General features: G+C 37.7%; 1 protein-coding gene across 21 annotated transcripts in view; it reads right to left on the bottom strand.

Moving 5' to 3' along the window:
* The window catches only part of ZNF638 (zinc finger protein 638), a 144,985-nt gene that overhangs the window by 34,652 nt on the left and 93,792 nt on the right, over positions 1 to 16,541 (bottom strand). For all 21 annotated transcript variants that reach the window (XR_014082153.1, XM_081590369.1, XM_081590370.1 and 18 more), the window contains 4 exons: positions 6,739 to 6,797; positions 6,468 to 6,520; positions 2,034 to 2,084; positions 290 to 361 (listed from right to left, as the gene is read on the bottom strand). Coding sequence is in view for 20 of the 21 variants with exons in the window: in XM_081590369.1 (XP_081446495.1) it covers positions 290 to 361; positions 2,034 to 2,084; positions 6,468 to 6,520; positions 6,739 to 6,797 (235 nt within the window). In the remaining variant the exon portion in view is untranslated. The remainder of the gene's footprint in view (positions 1 to 289; positions 362 to 2,033; positions 2,085 to 6,467; positions 6,521 to 6,738; positions 6,798 to 16,541) is intronic.

The raw sequence follows: 16,541 nt of genomic DNA, 5'->3' as shown, positions 1-16,541 counted from the left end.
GAAAGATTAAACAGGGGGGAAGTGGTTACAGCAGCCTAATATTATACAGCTGTCAGAAATGTTTCCAAAAATATCTGCAATGGCAAAAACTGTCCAAGACCAAAGCACCTAAAAACAAAAGTTGTATGTGTGTCACGTTTTTAAGTATCAAAGAAGTATCTACTAAACTTTTCAAGATGTTATTAAATACGAATTATATAAATTTAAAACTTGCTTTTGGTATTATATTTATTATATTCTTTAAAACAGAATTATGAATAAACCTAATATAACCTTTCAACAGTCTTACCTGTTTTGAGTGAAGCTTTATTACCTTTAGCAGCTACCGTTACCACAGATTTGACAGAACCCGCTGACTTCCCTAAATCACAAAAGCTCAGTCAAAACTGGTTTATTTATTAACTTGTATCAACAATACTGAAAGAACCTATCACAAAGGATATAAGAGCAACAGACTATATTTTATTCAAAACATAAAATGTTATCATCTTTAGGGACATAGATCATTTGCTAAATTAGAAATGAAAATTCACCTCCCCTTTTGGGTACTTAAAAAATAGCATTCAGGTAAGTTACTTAAATCAAATCAACTAGAAGCAAAATTACTAACTACAGGATATAAAAACATTTCTATGATGGCTTTAATGGTTTCAAAAGCAGTTGTATTCAGGACCTCCCAGTTCATGCTTCCTTGGCTCCCAATCAATTAAAAAGCCCTTCAAAGTGAAAGTCGCTCAGTCTTGTCTGACTCTTTGAAACCCCATGGACTATGCAGTCCATGGAATTCTCTAGGCCAGAATACTGGAGTGGGTAGCCATTCCTTCTCCAGGGGATCATCCCAACCCAGGGATCAAACCGAGATCTCCCACATTGCAGGCAAATTCTTTACCAGCTGAGTCACCAGGGAAGCCCTTAAGAATACCTATATCATGGTCAGGCCACATCAAGATTGTTTTGACTCATTCCTAAGGGGTCCTATTTTAACAGAACTTTTTGAACTGCTCTAACACTTCGTACATATGCATATATTACTGATGCCTATATTCCGAAATGACTGTGATCATCTAAGTGTCACTAACAAGACTGCCAGAGAACCAGAAAAACTGAACCTTTTTATTTAGAGAGCAACAAGAGGTTTAGTTCTTAAAATCAGGATTCTCAACGAGTAGCAAGACAGTATGAAGAAAAAGCCCAGGATCAGAAGTCTTTAAATCCAAGCTGAACTCCAAGTTAAATTGTGAAGTCTGGGGAAATTTACTGATTTCTGTGCACACTACTCCATTTATAAACAATGGTGGTAACTGCCCTATTTAACAGGACCTTCTGTGAAAATATGATCATGCTTTTGAAAAGTTATTAAAAGGAATTATGATATCTACAATATTTAATCAAAATAGCTTACAAATCCACCGTTCATATTCAAAGAGAGACCTTAATTTTTTCTCAAAAAGAGAAATACTAATCTTTATATTGCCATTTAACCAGTCATTTCCTAGCCATGCCCAAGTTTTGTCACACTGCAGTAACCTTAGCCCAAATGAACCCTTAAGGTGTTTCTTTCACTATTCTATGCTATTACCACAAATCAATTTACTTTACTACTTCTAGTAGAGGAAAAACAGAAAGGGGGATAAATACTAGGACAAGGAGAAAAAAATTAATAGTTACTTTAAAATATAATGTAGCCTACAAAAAATACAAAAAGAACATAATTTGCCATAAGTTTGTTATCTGGACTATTCTATAAAAGACAAGTAAACAGAGAAGACCAAAATAAAAGAGAAAAAGGGAAATATTTCTAATATTCATCATGAGAAATAGTTAGCCAGTTAAATTATTTTGATAATAACTGCAGAAAAAGAGCACTGTCTACTAAACACGCTTTCTCAAAACTTCTAGATGACTGTAAATTTCAAAAATTGGCATATACTCAGCAAACACTGTATCACATGAAATCCAAGAGTACTGACAAAACCGTCTTCAACAATTTAAAGTTAATTAGTATGTCTGACATCCTAATATAGAAAACATACCTGAAGATTTATTTAGTTTGGTTGCAGATGTCTTGGTTTGTCCAGTTTTGGCTAAAATAATAAGAAAAATACATCAATAACACAATACAAAAAATATAATTTACATTTAGGAAAGAGCTAACTTGGCATAAGCTTCTTATCTATCAGAGGGCAGAGAGAATGAAAACCACAATCACAGAAAACTAACCAACTGATCACATGAATCACAGCTTTGTCTAACTCAATGAAACTATGAGCCATGCCATGTAGGGCCACCCAAGCAGACAGGTCATGGTGGAGAATTCTCTGACAAAACATGGTCCACTGGAGAAGGGAATGGCAAACCACTTCAGCATTCTTGCCTTGAGAACCCCATGAACAGAATGAAGAGGCAAAAAGATATGACACTGAAAGATGAACTCCCCAGGTCAGTAGACGCCCAATATGCTACTGGAGAGGAGCGGAGAAATAGCTCCAGAAGGAATGAAAAGGCTGAGCCAAAGCAAAAACAACTCCTAGTTGTGGATGTGTCTCATGGTGAAAGTAAAAGTCCAATGCTGAAAAGAACAATACTGCATAGGAACTTGGAATGTTAGGTCCATGAATCAAGGTAAATTGGAAGTGGTCAAGTGCCAACAGGAGATGGCACGAGTAAACATTGACATTTTAGAAATCAGTGAACTAAAATGGACTGGAATGGGCAAATTTAATTCATATGATCATTGTATCTACTACTGGTGGCAAGAATCCCTGAGAAGAAATGGAATAGCCCTCATAGTCAACAAGAGTCCAAAATGCATCACTTGGGTGCAATCTCAAAAACGACAGAATGATCTCAGTTTGTTTCCAAGGAAAATCATTCAATATTGCAGTAATTCAGTTCATTTCCAAGGCCAATGATTCAATATCACAATAATTCAAGTCTATGCCCCAACCACTAATGCTGAAGAAGCTGAAGTTGAATGGTTCTATGATGACCTCATAGTCAACAAGAGTCTGAAATGCAATCTCAAAAATGACAGAATGATTTCTGTTCTTATCCAAGGCAAACCATTCAATATCACAGCAATCCAAGTCTATACTCCAACCGCTAATGTCAAAGAAGATGAAGTTAAATGGTTCTATGATGACCTGAAAGACCTTATAGAGAACTAACACCTTTTCATCATAGGGGCTGCTGCTGCTGCTGCTGCTAAGTCGCTTCAGTCGTGTCCAACTCTGTGCGACCCCATAGACAGCAGCCCACCAGGCTCTCCCGTCCCTGGGATTCTCCAGGCAAGAACACTGGAGTGGGTTGCCATTTCCTTCTCCAATGCATGAGACTGGAATGCAAAAATAGGAAGTCAAGAGATACCTGGAGTAACAGGCAAGCTTGGCCTTAGAGTACAAAATTAAGCATGGCAAAGGCTAACAGAGTTTTGCCAAGAGAACACACTGGTCATAGCAAACACCTTGTTTCAACAACACAAGAGTTGACTCTACACATGGACATCACAAGATGGTCAATGCTGAAATCAGACTGATTATATTCTTTGCAGCCAAAGATGGAGAAGATCTATACAGTCAGCAAAAACAAGACTGGGAACTGACTGTGGCTCAGATCATAAACGCTGACTGCCAAATTCAGACTTAAATTGAAGAAAGTACGGAAAACCACTAGACCATTCAGGTATGACCTAAACCAAATCCCTTGTGATTATACAATGGAAGTGACAAGTCCATTCAAGGGATTAGACCTGACTGAGTGCCTGAAGAACTATGGATGGAGGTTCGTAACATTGTTCACGAGGCAGTGATAAAACCATCCCCAAGAAAAAGAAATGCAAAAAGGCAAAATGATTGTCTGAGGAGGCCTTACAAATAACTGAGAAAAGAAGAGAAGCTAAAGGCAAAGTAGAAAAGGAAAGTTATAACAATATGAATGCAGAATTTCAAAGAATAGCAAGGATGGACAAGAAAGCCTTCCTAAGTGAATGATGTAAGGAAATAGAGGAAAATAATAGAATGTGAAAAGACTAGAGATCTCTTCAAGAAAATTAGAGACGCCAAGGGAACATTTCATGCAAAGATGGGAACAATAAAGGACAGAAACAGCATGGACCTAACAGAAGTAAAAGAGATTAGTAAGAGGGGGCAAGAATACACAGAAGAACTAGACAAAAAGGATCTTAATGATCTGGATAACCATGATGGTGTGATCACTCACCTAGAGCCAGACATTCTGGAATGTTAAGTCAAGTGAGACTTAGGAAGCGTCACTACAAACAAAGCTAGCGGAGGTGACAGAATTCCACTTGAGCTATTTCAAATCCTAAAAGATGATGCTGTGAAAGTGCTGCACTCAATATGCCAGCACATTTGGAAAACTCAACAGTGGCCACAAGAATGGAAAAGGTCACTATCATTCCAATCTCCAATCCCAAAGAAGGGCAATGCCAAAGAATGTTCAAACTACCACACAATTGCACTCATTTCACATGCTAGCAAGGTCATGCTCAAAATCCTTCAAGCTAGGCTTCAACAGTACGTGAACCAAGAATGTTCACGTGTTCAAGCTGGATTTAGAAAAGGCAAAGGGACCAGAGATCAAACTGCCAACATCCGTTGGATCACAGAAAAAGCAAGAGAATTCCAGAAAAACATCTACTTCTGCTTCATTGACTACGTTAAAGCCTTTGACTGTGTGGATCACAACAAACTGTGGAAAATTCTTCAAGAGATGGGAACACCAGACCACCTTGGTATTCTGCCTGCCTCCTGGGAAACCTGCATGTAGGTCAAGAAGCAAGAGTTAGAACCAGGCATGGAACAACGGACTAGTTCAAAATTGGGAAAGGAGTATGTCAAGGCTGTATATTGTCACCCTGCTTATATAACTTATATGCAGAGTATATCATGTAAAATGCTGGGCTGGACAAAGCACAAGCTGGAATCAAGATTGTGGGGAGAAATATCAATAACCTCAGATATGCAGATGATACCACCCTTATGGCAGAAAGTAAAAAGGAACTAAAGAGTCTCTTGATGAAGGTAAAAGAGGAGGGTGAAAAAGCTGGCTTAAAACTCAAACAATCAAAAAATGAAGATTATGGCAGTTGGTCCCATCATTTCATGGTGAATAGGTGGGGAAAAAGTGGAAAGTGGTAGGTTTTATTTTCTTAGGCTCCAAAATCACTACAGATGGTGACTGCAGCCATGAAATTAAAAGATGCTTGCTCCTTGGAAGAAAAGCTATGACAAACCTAGACAGGCTGTTAAAAAGCAGAGACATTACTTTGCTGACAAAGGTCTGTATAGTCAAAGCTATGGTTTTTCCAGTAGTCATGTATGGATGTGCGAATTGCACCATAAAAATGGCTGAGTGGCAAAGAATTAATGATTTTGAACTATATGGTGTTGGAGAAAACTCGAGGGTCCCTTAGACTGCAAGCAGATCAAAGATATGATGTGAACAACTGACTCATTGGAAAAGACCCTGATGCTGGAAAGATTGAAGGCAGGAGGAGAAGGGGGCGACAGAGGATAAGATGGTTGGACGCCATCACCGACTCAATGGACATGAGTTTGAGCAGGGTCCAGGAGTTGGTGATGGACAGGGAAGCCTGGTGTGCTGCAGTCGATGGGGTCACAAAGAGTCAGACACGACTGAGTGACTGAACTGAACTAAACTGCCTAAGGGTCATGAAAGGTATCAAAAAGAAGCATTTTCTGAGACAGACCTTAAAGAATAAATTAGATTTGCCCCACCTTGACCCTCCAAAAGGAGTCTTAATTGGCTTTGTATTTTCATTACCTTGCACAAGGCCTGGTACCTACTAAGTAGGTACTTCAGAAGTGCTTACTGCTGCTGCTGCTAAGTCACTTTAGTCGTGTCCAACTCTGTGTGATCCCATAGACGGCAGCCCACCAGGCTCCTCTATCCCTGGGTATCTCCAGGCAAGAAAACTGGAGTGGGTTGCCATTTTCTTCTCCAATGCATGCAACCATGTTAAGTTGCTTCAGTCGTGTCCAACTCTGTGCGACCCCAGACAGCAGCCCACCAGGCTCCTTTGTCCACAGGATTTCTAGGCAAGAATACTGGAGTGGGTTATTACTAAGCGAAGTTAACTGGAATTTAGACAATGACTCCACATGAATGGACAGTATAAAGACCTGCAAAATGAAATGGGACAGAACAGCTGGAAAATAAACTGCTCTGAGTAACTGAAACATAATATACATCTGTGTGACAAGAGACTGAAAAAGTAATCTGGGGGCAACGGTTAAGGGGTCATTTATGCAAGGCTGAAGAATATGGGCTTTCTCCAGTGGATCACTAGCTTAAAACAGGGGCCAATGTGGATCCCTTCTACTAAAGCACAATGAATACCTTTTTCCTAGCATCATCTTGCAAAAGTTTCCAGTAAACTGACAAAATATACTCATACTGGAGGAGTATTAAAAGTAACAACTTACTAGCAGAAGCTGCAGTCACAGTTTCAATAGCTGTGGAAGCATCTGTATCTTTTCTATTAAAAGAAGAAAAAAATTAGCAAAGAAATTCTAACACCAAAATCTTCTAAAGATGCAAAGCTTAAATCTAAAAAAGTTTAAAATAATTCAATTAGAATGATGTCCCATTTGAGTTAGGGAGATAAAATATATTAAAAAATGTAGTTGTCAAAACTTTTTAAATTTAATTCATATGCATATTTGTTCTCACGCAGAAAATCATAGAATTACTTACTTTAAAGTAGATGCAGATGTTTTCTTTGAATCTGACATCTTTTTCTTCACCTCTTTGTTCTATGAAGGAAAAATATTTTGAAAAACTTAAGCCTCTTCTCAAATTATAAAAGGGAATATACAAAATACACAAAAGCATAAGAAATCTACACACATGTACAACCACAAATAAAAATCTTCTTACCCTAAAGTAAAAATGCTGATTACCTTTTTCTATTTATAGACAGAAATAAAATATTTTCAACTTGTGATTATACAGTGTAATTTTACCATCTTGTCTTTTATCACTTATTTACATTTTCTTGTCACTGTCTTTCAGAGACATTCCTAAAAGTGCCATACCATTTCTGATATCTAACTACTATCACTGTGGTCCAATCTATCACAATCTTTGGCTTTAATTACTATAATAGACTCATAATGGTCTCTGCCTCTGTCTTTGCTTTTCAACCATCCTCACTCCATTTTTAACAGAGAACCAGAACTCCTAAGCTCAAAACCTTTCATCACACTCAGAAAAAAAGCTAATACTTAAAAGTTTACACTACTCATTTCACCCACTGTCTACCCCAAAATCACCACATACCTCTTTACAGCCATCTCTACTTTCAATCCCAAGCACCCTTTAAACTCCTAAAACAAAACAAACTACATAGGCATGGTCTTGAGAAGTCTGCAGTTGCTGTTCCTTCTCTTTGGAATGCTCCCAATTCAAGGAACAATTGACACCTTCACCTCCTTTCCACATTTTTAATGAGACCTTGCATAACTACCTTACTGAAAGATGCACTGCTCTTTAAGCTTGGCAATTAGTGAACATCCAATACATGTGTTAAAGTGATGTGAACTTATAATTGTCATTTTGTTTTCTGTTCTTTGGAGGCATCCTTGCCATTTCCTTTTGTGCCAATATGGGATTTTATCCAAACATCTCCCTTACCCCCAGTGGTTTAGAAGATACTCATCCTCCTACTTATATTCTACTAATGGGTATCTCCAATTTCAAAAGAAATATGAAACTATTGATTTCTTCTTATAAATTTAAAAGCCCTTATACCTTGGCTTACATGCTAATTTTTGATGACATTATTTTAGGACAAAGTTATTTTTATTTTTTTAAAGCAATTTATACTATTTTATAAAGATATAACTATTTGTGTTTTATCCTGTTTAAATGGGCTTCCCAGGTGGCTCAGTGATAAAAAAAAAAATCTGCCTACCAATTCAAGAGATCCAAAAGACTCAGGTTTGATCCCTGGATCGGAAAGATCCCCTGGAGGAGGAAATGGCAACCCACTTCAGTATTCTTGCCTGGGAAATACCACAGAGGAGACTGGTGGGCTACAGTCCATGGGGTAGCAAAGAGTCGGAAATGACTGAGCATACATGCACTCTATGTTTAAATGGTTTTATTACTCGCTGTTGGTTAGTCACTAAATCGTATCCAACTCTTTTGCAATCCCATGGACTGTAGCCCGCCCGGCTCCTCTGTCCATGGCATTTCCCAGGCAAGAATACTAGAGTGAGTTGCCATTTCCTTCTCAGGGGGATCTTTCTGACCCAGGGATCAAACCTGCGTCTTCTGCATCTGCAGACGGATTCATCACCACTGAGCCACCAGGGAAGCCTGGTGCAATCACCGTTTTATATCAGAACTTCTCCATTTCTTAAGTTCCTCATTTTGATAATTATATTTTAGGAAACACATATAGATGAAAGGTTCTTTGAGCCCATACATGTCTGAGAATACTGTCCTAGCATACAACTTGATTATCTGACTTGAAATCCACGTAATAAATTACAATGAATCAATGTTTTTCACTCAACCTTGAGAATGAGTTGCTTGGCTATCTAAGGCTGGTCTACCTCTTTTTACATTTACACAGTTTCTGCCTGGATCACTAGGGCTTTCACCTTTATAACTATGAAACTTAACATTTTCACCAGTTTTTAAGTGATACCTTCTTTCTGGAATCCTAGTTATATGCAGATTGGGTCTCTTAGATGTAACTACCATGACTTTCCTCTTCATTGTTTCAGACTTTTTAACCTTTACTAATAAGACTGTTGAGTCTAAAGAAGGATGGAAGCACATCTGCCTTGTTCATTAATGCATCTTCTGCATGTATCACAATGGCTGACATACAAAAGATGTTTAAGAAATAGTTCTTTCCTTAAGTATTTATTTATTGGGTTGTGCTGGTTCTTAGTTGCAACACGCAAACTTTCAGTTGTCGCATGTGGGACCTAGTTCCCTGATCAGGGATCGAACCCACACCTCCCTGCATTGGAAGCATAGAGTCTTAGTCACTGGACCACCAGGAAGTCCCAAGAATAGTTTTTGAATTAAAATGAAACTAAACTCTCTTCTGAACTGATTCTGTATCCTCAGTTTTATCTGTTATGAATTAGATTTTCCATAATGCTCAAACCACTGTGCACTGCTTCCTGGCACTGTTTTTTATTCTCCATGCAGTCTTCTTAAATCTAAGCTGACTGCTTACTCTAGGTTTTAGATGTAATGTCACCATGAATCTTGCTGAAACCAGTAAATCTGAGTTTTTTAAGTCTTGTCTTTTGTTTTGTTTTCTTAAAGAGCCATAGCACTATTTTATAATTGCAAAGGTTCTTCTGTCTGTTGAAAACTCTGATTATATTTTTTTCTGTATCAAGAGCTCTTGCTTCCTTAAGGAAAATTTTGAGTACCAACACGTGCCCATTTTTCTTGAAAAGAAGAATGCTTGCTTTCAGCAGACTGGTTAAGAATCATTGTTAAAGACTCATGTCTATGCTGGCTTGTAATTAAATACAAGGTTATCTGTCAGACAAGGTTTGTCACCAGAACTGTGCAAAACCATATTTTAATTCTTCAGGTGTAATACAGGGATGTAGAAAATTTTTACCTTTTCTCTAACATTTTATTATTGATTCCAAGAAGTAGCAAAATGAAGAGAATATTCTCTGAATCACAGAATCCAAGGCAGTCCTAACATGAAACATCAAATGTGGGCAGAAAGGTTTTGTCATGGTTTTAACTATTCATGCCAAAATTAAGGTGTAGACCAAGAAAGCTATAGGGCTGACCTTCTTTTTCCTAGTTTGAGTTTCCAGTCTATTTTGTGCTAGCTCTGACAGGAAAACTTAATGTCTTCCCCTACGGCAACAGGCCAAAAGACTGTCCCATAAACTTCTAACCTTGAAGAAGCCATAACCAGAGTTCTGTTGGGGGTTCCCTCTGTCAATCACAAGAGAGAAGTCATGAGTAAACCTTCAAAGGCTTTAATTCAGCACCATTCAAATCATATTTAACTGAAGAATATCAATGTTTGTGACAGGTAGATGGCATGTCTTCTAGTTTTCAGCGCTGATACTTAGGCCATTCATTACTATGAAAATCAAAATAGTGAATGACTGAACTATTCAACTTACACTGCTGCCTTACCAACCTTATAAAGAAGACATCTAAGAGAATTATTTTAATCTGTTTGAAATACTCTAACACCCTAAATGTATCATTACTCGACCATTTCCCTAGATTAAACATTTTAGAATTAAAGAATATTGATCTCACATTTAAAAATTTAATAATCAGCTAGTCTTGCTTGAGAGTCAATGGTATAAAAGCTATTTCTTCTTTCTATTCTCAAGGTTACTAATCTACCTACCCCAAACTGTTACTACTCTTAGAACAGTCTGGTTGGCTAGATGAGTGCTCTAACTGGATTTCAGTGATCCTTTCTCTTCTTTCCTTTAATCAATATGCTAAGCTTTCTCCAGTACTCTTGCCTGGAAAATCCCATGGGTGGAGGAGCCTGGTAGGCTGCAGACCCATGGGGTCGCTAGGAGTCGGACACGACTGAGCGACTTCACTTTCACTTTTCCCTTTCATGCACTGGAGAAGGGAATGGCAACCCACTCTAGTATTCTTGCCTGGAGAATCCTAGGGATGGCGGAGCCTGGTGAGCTGTCGTCTATGGGGTCACACAGAGTCGGACACGACTGAAGAGACTTAGCTTAGCTAAGCTTTCTTTGCCTTCAGAGTCATTTGCCCTCATTCTGCAGATCACTTCCTGATGAATCTTTCAAATCCACCAATTTCACTGTCTTAGCCCTGCCGAAAACTTTGAATAACATTTAACTGTCTCAGAATAAAGTTTAAATTATTAAATTATGTATTCAATTCTTGCTTCCCCTTATTCTTCTCTGCAATAGAGGAGGATATGTGTCACAGTTCTGATAAATCAAATGTAGATGGAAGTTGCTGGGGAACTCGTCCTTCTTCGGGGTGTGTGTGTTGGGGGGGGGGCACTAAAAATTCATTGTGTTCCTGACACATTCCTTTCTTTCTGTTTGAAAGATTGAAATGATACCAGAAGGTACAACAACCATCTTACAAAAAGGATGAAAAAGTACATGCTAATGACAGTGAATTAGAAAAATCAAAAGGCTGGGTTCTTGAAGATATTTTAGAGCTGTTGTATCAGCCACGGATCATCCACCAGCCGATTTCCTGTTATAAGATAATTAAACCTCTTCTTTGTTTAATAAACCACTGGAGAAGTTTTCTGTTAACTGAAAATGAAAGAAATTCTAAATTGGCAATGACAACGGTCACCATGTAATCATTATTCAAATTAGGACAATGTGACAATGAGATGGGCATGTATGTACCTAATATTAGTAAACCAGGACGATGCGTTACTCCAATAATAACTAACCAGAAAACATAAAAAATAAAACTCTTTTCTTTAATAGCAGTTGAAATAATATTTATGACATATACAAATAAATAAAAATTAACACTTCTTCCAAAATGCATGTTATGGAAACATTACAAAAGAATGTTATGGGAAAGAAAATGTAAAAACTCGCTGAGGGACACAAAATGAAATCTAAATAAATGAAGAAATAAAACTTGTTTTTGGACAGAAAGATTTAGTACTGTAACTACATCAATACAAATTCATTACAGTACCAATTAAACACCCATTAAGGTTTTTTAGAGAACAAACTGATTCTAAATCTAATATGTGGGAGTAAATGTTTAAGGTTAAGCAAAATATATGGAAGGAGAGAACGAAGAAAAACGATTCTATTAGAAAAATGGCAAGTATTATAAAGCTACCACATGGTATTCATATGAAAATAAACAAACTGAAACAGATCTATGTGTATAGGGTAATTTATACACATGAAGATAGCTTTACAAATCAATGAGGAAAGATCAATGAGGCATAAATAGTGTTGGGTTAATTGGTTACCCATTTTGCAAACAGTCACATCATTCACACATTGTATCACAAATAACAGATTTAAAAAATAATGGAAATATATCTTTCTGTCACTGGTATAATGGTCTTCTAAAATAAAAGAGAAAAGCCATTAAGAGCAAAAAAGCAATAAATTGGAGTACATCAAAATTAAAAAAACTTTACATATCATATAAGCAATGACTAAAAGAAAATACTTCTCATGTATAATACAAAATTAGTATCTTAGGATAATGAACACCTTCAGATGAAAATTTTTTAAAAGGCAAACAACCCAATAGAAAAATGTGAGGAATAGGATGCAGCGCTCTCCTCCCACAGATACATCAACAGTACATCTACACGTGGACCAACTTTCAAAGAACATCTACTGAACAATACCAGAAGACAGACTTCCAAAGGAGCATGAAAATCTCGGCATAACCGGGCAGAGCAAAAGAAAAGAGAAAATAAAGAAAGGAACCAGGACATGACCTGTGCCTCTGGGAGGGAGCTGTGAAAGAGGAAAAGGTCTCTGCACACTGGGAAGTCCCCTCGCTGATGACATCAGCTGGAGCAGAGAGGGAGGAGTGGAGCCTCGGAAGACAGTGCAGTGATAGATGTGCAGAGGACAAAGTGAGGAGAGACCTGAACAGACTGCTGGTGCTGGTCAGCACCCCACAGCCCAAGATGCTTGTCCGTTCCACCACGAGGGCAGGTGGAGCTTGTGTACTGAGGCTTGGGCCCAAAGGACAGGACTGGAGTTGGCTGTGTGAAGACAGTCTGAAGGGGCTACGAGGTAGTACACCACAACTGATGGGAGTCCGAGAAAAAGCCTGGGTCCTTCAGAGAGATAAGGGACCACTGTTAGGGGGGCGAGAGGAGAAGGGTGCCATAGAAGCTTCTTTCTCCATATGCTCATAGGCGGCCCACACAAATTCCAGGGGGGGTGCAAGTCGTGGCTGCCATCTCAGACTCCAGAGGTAGGGACGGGCTGCTACCACTGACGTTGCCAAGAGTTCTACAAACGGATGCAGGTCAATGCCCCCACCTTTCTGGGAACTTGCATGGCCTGCCACTGCCGAGAGTCTGCAATCAGGGTCAACTTCCGTGGGAGCATGTGAGGCCTGCCACTGCTGCCAAGGGTTTCATGACCCGATGCCAACCTCTGCCCTCACCTCTCTGGTGGTTTGTGAAATAACACTGTCACTGCAGAGGAACCCAACTGCAGCCCCTACCTTTCTGGGAACCTGTATGAGTCAAGCATCTGTGCACCTGCATACCCCTTATCAGGATGGTAACAACCAGTACACCCTTACGAAGAGACAGCAAGCATCCAAATCAAAAATGGCCTTCACACCAAAAAAATATTAAAACCCACACAAGCTATACAGGGATGTTCCTGCTTATAAACAGCCGTCTAAGACTACACAAGACAATTTTCTCCTAAACTCTTGGACTAAGAGAAATACAAGGAAAATGAGAAGCAGAGAAACCACTCTCAGTTAAAATACCAAGAATATTTCCCTGAAGGAACAATGAAACAGAACTCTTCAGTCTAATAGACACTGAGTTGAAAATAGAGGTAATGAAAATACTGAAGGAATTAAGAAAGGCTATCAAGAGAAATACAGATTATTATAAAAAAAGAACTAGAAACTGTGAAAAGGAGCTAAGTAAAATCTAAAAATTCATTTGCTAAGATGAAAGCTGAACTCAAGGAAGTAAATAGAAAAATGAATAATGCAGAAGAAAGAGTAAGTGACCTGGAACACAGACTAATGGGAATTACCCAATCAAAAGAGCAGACAGAAAGCCAAATGAAAAAAAAAAGCAATATAAGAGACCTATGGGGTAATATAAAGCAGGCCACTCTATGCAGAGATTGAAGAAGAAAGAAAAAAAGGATTGAAAATGTATTTGAAGAAATTATGGCTGAAAATTTCCCAAACGTAAACAAGGAAACATATCCAGATACAGGAAGTACAGAAGGTCCCAAACAAGATGAATCCAAATAGACCTACTCCAAGACATAATAAAAATGGCAAAAGTTAAAGATAACGAGAGAATTCTAAAGGCAGCAAAACAAAAACAGAGTTCATTACTAGAAAACCTCCATAAGGCTATCAGTTGATTTTGATACAGAAATACTGCAGGCCAGAAGGGAGTGGCAGAATAAAAGGAAATAATCAAATCACAAAAAGTAAAAGAAAGGAAGAAGCGAAAAATCAACTGGAAAATACAGTTTGATGTGGCAATATGTAAATCAACTACACTTCAACATTTTTTTAAAATGAAAAGTGTAAATCAACTATATTTCAATAAATTTTTTAAAGAAAAAAAAAAGAAATAGCAATAAATACATGAATCAATAATTACCTTAAATGTCAATACTCCATTCCAAAGACATAGAGAGGGACTTCCCTAGTGGTGCACCGGATAAGAATCTGCCTGCCAATGAAGTAGACATGAGTTCGACTGCTGGTGCTGGAAGATTCCACGTGCCACGGAGCAAGTAAGCCTGGCCCCACAACTAATGAGTCTGTGTGCCGCAACTACTGAACCCGCACCCATAAAGCCTGTGCTCAGCAACAAAAGAAGATACTGCACTGAGAAGCCCACACAAAACAAAGACCCAGCAGAGCCAAAAATTAATTAATTTTTTAAAATGAAGAGGGGATACACACTATCATGTGTAAAATTTAAAAAAAATAAAAAGAGTGACAGACTGGATTAAAAAATAAAAGCCTACAATATTCTGCCTACAAAAGATCCACCTTAGGGCAAAGGACACATACAGGTTGAAAGTGAGGGGATGGAAAAAGATATCTCACGCAAAAATAAAGAAAGTGGGACTTGTAATACTCATATCAGACAAAACAGACTTTAAAGCAAAGGCTACAAAGGTAAAGGACACTATGTAATGATAAAAGGATCAATACAAGAGGAAGATTTTACATTCATCAACAAATATGCACATAATTTAAGAGCACCCAAATACATAAATAACTAACAGACATGAAGGGAGAAATCAGCAGGAAGACAACAATAGTAGGAGACTAATACCCCACTCACATCAGTGGAGACATTTTCCAGACAGAGAATCAATAAGGCCGACAGAGGTCCCAAATGTTACAACAGAAAAGTAAGACTTAATAGATATTTTCAGGACACTGCATCCAAAAAAACCCCACAGAATATACTTATTTTTCAAGTACACACACATTTTCTAGGATTGACCACATGTCCTGGGGCACAAAACTGACCTAAACAAATTTAAGGGTACAGAAATTATTTTAAGCATTTTCTCTGATCACAATGGCATGAAACTAGAAATCAACCAAAGGAAACAAGAAAAAAAATGATTACATGGAGACTGAATAACATGCCACTAAAAAAAAAGGTTCAATAAGGAAATTAAAAAGTACCTTCAGACAAACAACAACAACACAACCATACAAAATCTATGCAATCCAGCAAAAGAAGTTCTTAGAGAGCAGTTCATAGTGATACAGGCCTTCATCAAAAACAAGAGAAATATCCCAAGTAAAAAGCCTAATCTACTACACAAAAGAATTTTAAAAAGAACAACCAATCTAAAGTCAGAAGAAGGAAGGAAATAAAGATGGGGATGGGGGAGTAAATAAAATAGAGATTAAGAAAACAATAGGAAAAAATAAGTCAACAAAATCAAGAGCTGGTTCTTCGAAAGGGAAAACAAAACTGAACTTCCAATACAAAAAGCCCAGGACCAGAGTGCGTCATAGGCAAATTCTCTCAAGAAGAATATAAAAGACTGAAGAAGAGAGAACACTCTCAAAGACATTCTATAAAGCCACCATCACTCTAATACCAAAACCAGAGGAAGAAACCACCAAAAAAGAAAATTACAGGTCAGTATCTTTGATGCATATATAACACAACCAAGTGGGATTCATCCCAGGCTCACAAGCATGGTTCAATATACACAAATCAACATAACACATCACAGTAACAAGTCAAAAACCACATGATCATCCCAATAGATGCAGAAAATGCATTTGATACGATTCAATATACGTTCAAGATAAAAACTCTTATCATGTAACAAATAAAAAGGATCCAAATTGGAAGGGAGGAGGTACAACTGTTACTATATGCAGCTGACAGGATACATATATAGAAAGCCCTAAGAACTATACACAAAAAGGAATAGATCTAATAAATGAATTCAGTAGTAGGATACAAGATTAACATTCAGAAATTGGTTACATTCCTTCACAGTAACAATGAAATATCAGAAAGAGAATGTCCTTTAAAATCTCACCAAAAGATATATGGCAGAAACAAACACAATACTGTAAAGCAATTATCCTCCAATTAAAAATAAATAAATTGAAACAAAAAAACAAACCTTCCATGAGAAAAAAACAGTCTCACCAAAAAAATTTTAAAACCTAGGAATAAACTTGACCAAGGAGGTGAAAAACTTACACACTGAGAATTATAAAATATTAAGAAATAAAAGAAGATTCAAAGAAACTGAAAAACAGCCCATGCTCTTGAATTGAAAGAA

This window comes from Giraffa tippelskirchi, chromosome 4 (assembly GCF_054371585.1).
Source record: "Giraffa tippelskirchi isolate mGirTip1 chromosome 4, T2T-mGirTip1v1.2.pri, whole genome shotgun sequence".
NCBI classification, from domain to species: Eukaryota; Metazoa; Chordata; class Mammalia; order Artiodactyla; family Giraffidae; genus Giraffa; species Giraffa tippelskirchi.
Note: the sequence above shows the minus strand (reverse complement) of the source record. Positions and strands in the feature narration are given on the sequence as shown.